A 9,100-nucleotide genomic window follows, 5' to 3' on the forward strand; every position below is an offset into this window, starting at 1 on the left:
CTCTGAACTATTTTAAATGTATTTTGTGGGAGTAAGAATTAAGAAATTAGTGGAATGGTCTGCTACAAATCAGGTTTCCTTCAGAGCATTTAAAATGACATTGGTCAAAATAAAATGAGAAACCTTTCAGAAAGGCTCAGAAACTTGTCAGTTGTGTTGTTACTTAGACATAGCTTTGAGCTGCATGAGTTCAAACTTATGTTTGTCAAGCAGTTTTGATTAAAAAAAAGGTTTTCTGTTGATGTGTCTAAAAAGTGTCTTGAGAAGAGTAAGTGAGAGGGAACAGAGTAAATATTTCCTGTAACTTTCATGGTAGAGTTTCCTGGTTAGAGATTTTTCCTTGTCAATAGTAAGATGTACTAGTTTACTATCCTTTGTTTCTAACCTGTCATATTTTTTGATTAGTGTTGCAGAGTAAAACTGACATGATTTTATGGAAGATGATTTAAAATGGGAGTTAAATATCATAGAATAACATTTTCACAACTGTAGACATTAAACATTGTCACAGATTTATATAGATATAGAATTGATTTAAAAAGTAATCAAATTTGTTGTTAAAAACTATTCAGAAAATTACATAAAGCACTTAATTCAAGCAAAAAGCATAAATGTTAACTGAGGAGGAGTAAGGCTGTATTCAGCATGAACAATATGTAAATTCATTAGTTTTTTTTATTTAACAATTTCTCTCATGTCAAGGTTTGTACTGAATTGGTTCATGATTACTGTAGATTGTTGACTCTTGTATTTGATGATAACTTTGTTTCCTCCAACAGAACCAGTGTCCAATGTCAGACTCTCTCCACTAAGTGCCGACTTGATTGAGTTCAACAGCTCAGTCAGTCTGTCCTGCTCCTCCTCTGGATCTTCTCTCTACTTCCTCTGGATGAACAGCAGCTCTGAGGTTRCAGTCAGTGACAGAGTTCAGATCAACAAAAAAGACAGAAACTCCACTCTGACTATAGCCAATGTGACCAGATATGACCAGGGATCATACACATGTCGTGTGTCTAATCCTGTCAGTTTCATCATCAGTGACCCAGTAAACATCTCTGTTTATTGTAAGTTATTCATCTACTCATTTACCATCTGTTTAAATATGCTGTAGCCATCAGAGATCAAATTACCATCTCACGTTACTGAACTGTAATGTCAATATTATTTGAAAATATTTATCTAGAAATCTAGTTAATACTTCTTATCAGGCTATCATAATTATTTTAAGATTTGTATCTGCACCATCAAAATATATGTAATTTCTTATTGTTACTTAAAATTACATTTTCTTTACATTTTGTTGTTTCTAGTATCAGATGGTCCAGACAATGTATAAATAAAAGTGGATCCATCACAAGAACATCATAAGAAAGGGTCAGACATTAATCTCATCACCTTTTTGATCATGGTCTATATATACCCAAATTGTTATTCATTGGTGGCTACATTAATAATCATGTAGCCACCATGATTGTAGCTACATCATAATCTGACACATTTTGCCCTTTTAGTAACATAAAAAGACAAAAATGTCAACACTGCAACCCACACTGTAGAAAGATGGAGCTAAAATTCACTCATTCATCTTCCTTACTAGGGACTGCACAATATGTTACAGATTTAATGACGATATAACTGGGCAATACACATATCACTAAGATCTGTTCACTTAAGTGCAATGCATTGAAGCTCTATAGATTTAGTGAGACTTTTTAATGCAGCACAAAAAGTTGTGTAAGGTAAAGAAGTGATAAGGTGTTGAAGTCATTAAGCTTCTACAACCAAGTTGTTTTGATGCTGAACCAGAGGCAAACTTCTTATAGAGATCAAAATATGAAATAATTTTTTCTTCCATGCAGCTGGATAAATTACTCATTTTCTGAGGTCTATGTATTAATATCTCAAAAAGTTGCCAGAAGATGAAATCTAATCAGATCTGAATCTGATCCTGTGGAAGGCAGGACGAGTTGGAAAAGTAAACGGGGATTGTATCTTCTTAAGCATAAAAACGTGAATGACGAGCTCAACGGGTAACTTTCCCCACAACCTGCAGTCAGACATTTGCAAACTGAAATGTGAGGAGACAACACCAGAAAGAAGGGTGCAGAGATATGGCAATGTTTTCTGAAGGCTGTGTAGGAAAAAAATTAGTTAGGAACATGGCTAGTATACTTCAGACCAAGCTCAATGTATATGAAGTTACCTTCTTGGGTAACTTTATACTTATTTAATTCTCATTTCCTTTCTGGTTCATGCACTTCAGAGTTGTTGGTAGTCAGTTCCACTCAGCCTTTCAAAAGCTTCACTCTTGTGTGATCTTAGGTCCAATACCTTTATTTAAAAATGTATTAATATTTTAAATATTGTTGTAGTTATCATGTAGTAGTTATTTAAGGTAGACAGTCCATTTTTCCCCTAACATATAACATCATGGAGAAATGTTTTTTTAAAAGACATACATCTTTGTAAAAGCTCAAAAATGGGGCCTTGACAACTAATTTCTTTCCATATAATTTATTGGACTAAATTTGTTGGACTAAAGGTCACTCACTAATTTTTCCTTGGATTGCCATTAACTTTGATTACAGCACATATTCACTGGAGCATTTTTTCAATAAGCTTCTGCAATATCACAAGATTTATTTCCATCCAGTATTGCATCAGTTTTTCATCCAGATTTTGTTTTGATGATGGGGGAGTATGATCACTGCTCAAAACCTTCTGACCCAGAGTGAGAGAGAGTTCAAAGGTTCAGGTTAAGGTGCTTTGAGTTAAGCTGATTTGGGTGTGAGACCATGAGTTTCCAATAATTATCTTTTTCAAACCATTCTAGTTTCCTGAGATACTGAATTTTTCAATTCTTTTTATTTGTAAGCCTTAATCAAAGAAACAAAAGCGATTCCATATAAAATGAGTTTCATATTCTGGAATTACTGTAAAGAAATATTACAGTTTTAAGCATTATTCCAATTTTTAAAAAATGTACTACTATATCCTTCTAAATAATTAGTGTGTCTAACACCCAAATCAACTTTTCTTGATGATAAATTAAGTATGTGTTTTAGGATTTTTTTCTTTACATTTCTGGGCAAATGTTGACATTTTCATAAAAATGTGTTAAGTTCTGCAATAGTTTTCCTAAAATTAAAGGCATCATTCACCTTTAGTTGAATGATGATTAGGCAGTTGAATTTTTCTATTTAGGAAAATAGCTCTGTTAGTTGAAAGTTGTTCATCTACATCAGTGTTTCTCAACCTTTTTCGGCCCAGCGCCCCCTAGCCTTTATCCAGGTCCCTCACCGCCCCCCACCTAAGAATTTGCAGGCTACTTTGCACTGACTATTATTTTATTATTAATATTACTATCACTATTGTAGATGTTTTAATTTTTATGCTTGTTTCTGTATTTATAATCAAAAATAATTTCCCAGAGAACATAAAGGCCATGGGAATAGAAATTATTTTCACAGGTGTCTATGAAAAATGCAATGAATATTCAAGTTAAAATCTGTAGGCCTAACAGCAGCCAATCAGAGTGGAAAAAATATTCTTACTCTTTGCCATTTTCTAGTTGTTAAATATTCCACAAAATGACCAGATAAAAGATGAACAACATGCCAGTTTAAACTTTGAACTATTTGCAAACCGACTGAGCTCTGCAACATTAAAACATGGATAGAACTGTAACTACATTAATCATAGCTCTTCTTCTTCTCTTCAGTGTTTGTCAGTTTCTGGTGGTGCAGCTCTGTGCTGCCTTCAGGAGAATGGGACATCAGAGTATCATCCATAAAACTTCACCCACATGGCATTTATTGTGCAAACCAGAGCTTTCATTGGAAAAACTAAAGATCCTTTTAATGCCATACAAATATGAGACAGAAACGGGGATTATATCTTTATATAGACCTGTCTATTAATTTATAGATTAATAGTTTTACTGGACAGAAATTTGGACTGGTTTGTAAGATATATTTATTCTCAGTACTAGATATGGTTTCAGTAAACCCATGACATTTCAGCAATATCATTTTACCTTTTATCTGGAAATAGTGTCTGTTTATTCTTGCCATACAGTTCTCTGTATTAATTATTGATCAGAAGGTCTTGCCATACCAGTTTATTCCTCTGTGTTTACTTTAGTTTCTTAGTTTATTCTTGCATTTTGTTCTTCATTCATTTCCATTTAGTTTCCTTTGATTGTCCTCTCTTGGTTTATTGCTATGTCCACTTTAGTTTCTTTCCTGTTGCTACATTTATTTTATCATTTATTGACCATCAGTAATTTTCACTCACTACCTGCTGCGCCGCCTAATCGTCATGTGTTTCACATCATGTGTTGATTTTTCACTATTCAGTCGGATTCTCTGTTTTTATGCCATAATTCACATCTAGTTCGTCGCTCCGATTTATGTCCCGCTTTTCCTGTTTCAGAGTTTTGCGCGTCATTTTACCCTGTAAGATGCAGGGTGTATTATACCAATACCAAAAAAGTTAACCTTCAAATAATTATGTTCAATTATGCACTCAATACTTGGTCGGGAATCCTTTTGCAGCCTTCAATGCAGCGTGGCAATCAGTCTCTGGCACTACTGAGGGGTTATGGAGCCCAGGATGCTTCAATGGCCTTAAGCTCATCCAGAGTGTTGGGTCTGGCGTCTCTCAATTTTCTCTTCACAATATCCCACAGATTCTCTACGGGGTTCAGGTCAGGAGAGTCGGCAGGCCAATTGAGCACAGTAATACCATGGTCGGTAATACCAGTGGTTTTGGCTCTGTGAGCAGGTGCCAGGATGTGCTGAAAAATGAAATCTTCATCTCCATAGAGCTTTTCAGCAGATGGAAGCATGAAGTGCTCCAAAAYCTCCTGATAGCTGCTGCATTGACCCTGCCCTTTATAAAACACAGTGGACCAACACCAGCAGCTGACATGGCTCCCCAGACCATCACTGACTGTGGGTACTTGACACTGGACTTCTGGCCTTTTGGCATTTCCTTCTCCCCAGTCTTCCTCCAGACTCTGGCACATTGATTTCCGAATGACATGCAAAATTTGCTTTCATCTGAAAAAAGTACTTTGGACCACTGAGGAACAGTCTAATGCTGCTTCTCTGTAGCCCAGGCCAGGTGCTTCTGCCGCTGTTTCTGGTTCAAAAGTGGCCTGACCTTTGACCTGGGGAATGCGGCATCTGTAGCCCATTTCCTGTACACGCCTCTGAACGGTGGCTCTGGATGTTTCTACTCCAGACTCGGTCCACTGCTTCCCCACAAGGTCTGGAATCGGTCCTTCTCCACCATCTTCCTCAGGGTCCGGCCACCTCTTCTCATTGTGCAGCGTTTCTGCCACACTTTTTCCTTCCCACTGAGGTGCCTTGATACAGCACTCTCGGAACAGCCTATCCATTCAGAAATTTCTTTCTGTGTCTTACCCTCTTGCTTGAGGGTGTCAATGACAGCCTTTTGGTTTTGAGTAATGAACCAGGCTGGGAGTTTTTCAAAGCCTCAGGAATCTTTTGCAGGTTTTTAGAGTTACTTTGTTGATTCAGATGATCAGGTTAACTGCTCATTCAGAGAACCTTTTCATGATATGTAATTTTTTTGAGACGGGGATTTTGGGTTTTCATGAGCTGTATGCCAAAATCATCAGTATTAAAACAATAAAAGACCTGAACTATTTCAGTTGGTGTGCAATGAATCCAAAATATGACAGTTTAATTTTTATCATTACATTATGGAAAATAAAGAACTTTATCACAATATGCTAATTTTTTGAGAAAGACCTGTATATGATAAGCTTCTTTTGAAATGGAAACAATAGCAAATATTCTGGAGCTTAATAGCTGTTTTGTTGTTATTTCTAGATAATTTGGACAAATATAAGAAGCAAATTTTTTAGAAATCAGAATAATCATTCCACTTCAATAGTTAATCAAACTAAAGTAGAAAATGTGATATTTTCTTCACAGTATCGTTTGGGTTCAAACAACTAGCAGCACGCTTTGCCGCCGGCAGGAAGTACGTCACTCCCAATGCCGAGACAGAGTCTGCCTGTCATATTTATAAAACTTTATCAGTTAATCATGTCAGTAATGACATTGTTCATCCAATACATTTTGAGTATGTGCTTCATTATCACATTTGTAATATTAGTCTCAATGACAAACACCACACAAAGAAAACTGATTATTGTGTTAATGTGTTGAATTAGTTAATATTAATTGTTCTCTATTATTACAGATGGGCCAGAAAAAGTCAGCTTAGGACCGCCTTCTCAGAAATATCCAGAAGGTTTGAACATCCGTCTGTCTTGTTCATCTGACTCCAGACCTGATGCCACTTTTCAGTGGTTCTTTAATGGAAACGTTCTGCCTGGTTCTGGATCTCAGCTCGAACTCCTCAATGTTCAGAAGAATCAGAGTGGAAACTACAGCTGTCAGGCCTTTAACAGCAGAACCTCAAGAAATCAAACATCTCAAATTTTAGTTATCTCTATCGAGGGTACCTCTACAGAAGGTAAGCTACATCACTGTCACAAACGTTAAAATATTTTATTTGTACTTTCCGTGACATACGCACTATACACATTTTGATAAAGAAGAAGAGAAACAGCTTTCAAAATCTTTTACAGATAAAAGTCTCAAATGTGTAATTGTTTTCAACACCTCCCTCTACCCTGTAGGACCACATTTTAATAAAGTAGATTGAATTTAGTTTCTGGACTTTGACTAGGCCATTCTATTAGATGACGATGCTTTCATCGAAATGTTTACAGTGTAGCTCTGGCTGTATGTACAGAGTTGTTGTCCTGATGGAAGCTGTTCCCCAGTGACGAGTCTTTTGCTACATTTAGGAGGTTTTTCCAGGATTTTCCTGTATTGAGTTATTTCCATCTAACCATCAGTTCTGACTGGTTCCTTGTCTATTTAGAAGAAAATTATCCAAATAGTGCAAGTCTATAACAGTCATCTATCTCTATTGGAATGGCAAGAAAATTTTTTATGTAATCTAAAATGGTAAACAATGAATTTATGAAGAGCATTTCCAGTCATCCTTACTTATCGAAGTTCTTTACACACAGACACATTCACCCATTTGCGCTCACAAACCTGTAGACATTATGCACTGATACACAGATCAGTAGGAAACTAAAAAGGGTCATTTATTCCATACAGAGGTTAAGTTACAAGTTCTTAAATAAGTAGGTTGGTTCAGTGGAGGAGATGTTAGATGATGTCTATGATACAACTAACCACAGTATATTATCTATCTCCATCTCTCCTGCAAGCATTACCAATATAATTCCTTCTAATAGGTTTGATTGTGGCAATTATTTCAGTGCTGCTATTTATGGCCTCCAATTCTTTCTCTATGTTAGTCTACAGTAGAAAAGAATCTGAATCATTGTCTTAATTAGTAAAAATATTTGTTTTCCTAGCACCATTCTTGTCTATTTCCTGCTTGCATTTGTCAAGGCATTGTGTAACTTGACAATTTTGCATTGTAAACATGTTTTTTTATTGCTTTTTAGAAAGAGACCCATTACCACCTGGAGCCATTGCAGGGATTGTAATTGCTTGTGTAATATGCGTTTCTTTAATTGTTCTTGGAGTGTACTTCATACTTAAAAAAAAGTAAGTGGAAAAAAGCTCTGAAAATAAAACTCAGCCTTCTATTATTATTAATAATTTACAGTTAAGATACGCTTAGATTATTCCTTAAAAATGTGCTTTCTGTATTTTGTCAATGCACTGCTGCTGTTTTGTAGTTATAATTATAATCTTGGATTTGACTGTATTTACTGTCATTTGTATCCTATTAAATAATTAAAGATAATTACAGGTATGAAACAATATTAATTTTGTGATTGTAATTGCATTATTTTATATATAATTGAGAATTATTATAAAAAACAGGACAGGACAATAGTGTTTCTTGAATATTTATAAATATTTATCTACTTTATTCTATTTTCATTTTTTTTGTCTCAACAGAAAACGGGGGAAAATTTCAAATAGAAATATTTCTACATGTAGGTGTGTAACAGTTGTGCATGTATATTTATTAATTCAGCATTTGTTTACTTTAATTTATCCTTTTTCATAGATGGGAATAGACGAGCTAATGCTGCAAACAGCAATGAGGTAAAAATGATCAATTCTATTAAATTTTCATAGATTATTTTTATATTAATGCATGTTATGGTTGCCTTGATGAATTTTAAATATTTGAGCTTACCTGAAAGAACATACTCTGTCAAAATAAAAGCAGTTTTTCTTAAAAATATTTTAAAACGTTTTTGATCAAAAATACAATGAATGACAGCTTTCATGTTTGGATTTAGATTTCTTGTCTTTTCTGTATCATAGCATGTTGTTTTAAAGATATGCAGAAATATTCACAGTCTGAAGTAGCAGTGAAAGTTGAGGAAAATTACCCTTCATGTATCTATTTAGAAAATTTTGAAAATCTGCACTTTTCAGTGTAATTCAATTCAGTTTATTTCACAACAAATGTCATTTCATGTCACATTTCAAATATTTTCAATTCAGTTGCACATGCTTCCCAATTAATCCTAGTGATGAAACAATACAGCAAGCTCAATTAATTATTCAAAGTAGTTAAAAAAAATATTTCTAAGGAAACCAGCAGATTTCTTCAAGTCATTGACTTTCTGCATTTACTTGCAGCAACAGTAAGTTTGTTGGTGAAAAGTTGTTTATTTACTGCAGTCATGGCTTCCATTAGTAATTAATGAGATATTTTTCTAAATTTACTTAAAAAAATGTCTTAACCCTCTATGCCATGACTTTTTATTTTTTGGTGGAAAAAATATTTTCCTGCATTCTTTGGGAGCTTGTTGACCCTTAATTACATATCAATCATAAAATTGGACCCTGACACCTCTCAGAACTGGATTTGGGTTTGTTACCTCAGGGCAACGTTGCACTACAAGGCGTCTAAAACGTCAAGTTTTCTACAGTGATTATGAGAAGTGAAATGAGGTGTTGAAATCAAACAAAAACTATATTCATAAAAAAACTTTTTTGACAAAAACAAGTCGGACATGGTTCCAACTCACCAAATATAAAATAAACAATTA

The 9,100-nt window shown here is 34.7% G+C and overlaps 1 protein-coding gene across 1 annotated transcript in view; it reads left to right on the plus strand.

Annotated features, from left to right (window-relative positions):
- Positions 1–7,653, plus strand: part of LOC103478121 (carcinoembryonic antigen-related cell adhesion molecule 5-like) — a 9,055-nt gene extending 1,402 nt beyond the window's left edge. Inside the window, exons 3-5 of the mRNA XM_017309209.1 lie at positions 780–1,064; positions 6,238–6,513; positions 7,529–7,653. Of these exons, the coding sequence (XP_017164698.1) occupies positions 780–1,064; positions 6,238–6,513; positions 7,529–7,635 (668 nt within the window). The 3' untranslated portion in view covers positions 7,636–7,653. The remainder of the gene's footprint in view (positions 1–779; positions 1,065–6,237; positions 6,514–7,528) is intronic.
- Positions 7,654–9,100: the final 1,447 nt, after the last annotated feature.

The sequence above is a fragment of the Poecilia reticulata genome, linkage group LG16 (assembly GCF_000633615.1).
Source record: "Poecilia reticulata strain Guanapo linkage group LG16, Guppy_female_1.0+MT, whole genome shotgun sequence".
In the NCBI taxonomy this organism is placed as follows: domain Eukaryota; kingdom Metazoa; phylum Chordata; class Actinopteri; order Cyprinodontiformes; family Poeciliidae; genus Poecilia; species Poecilia reticulata.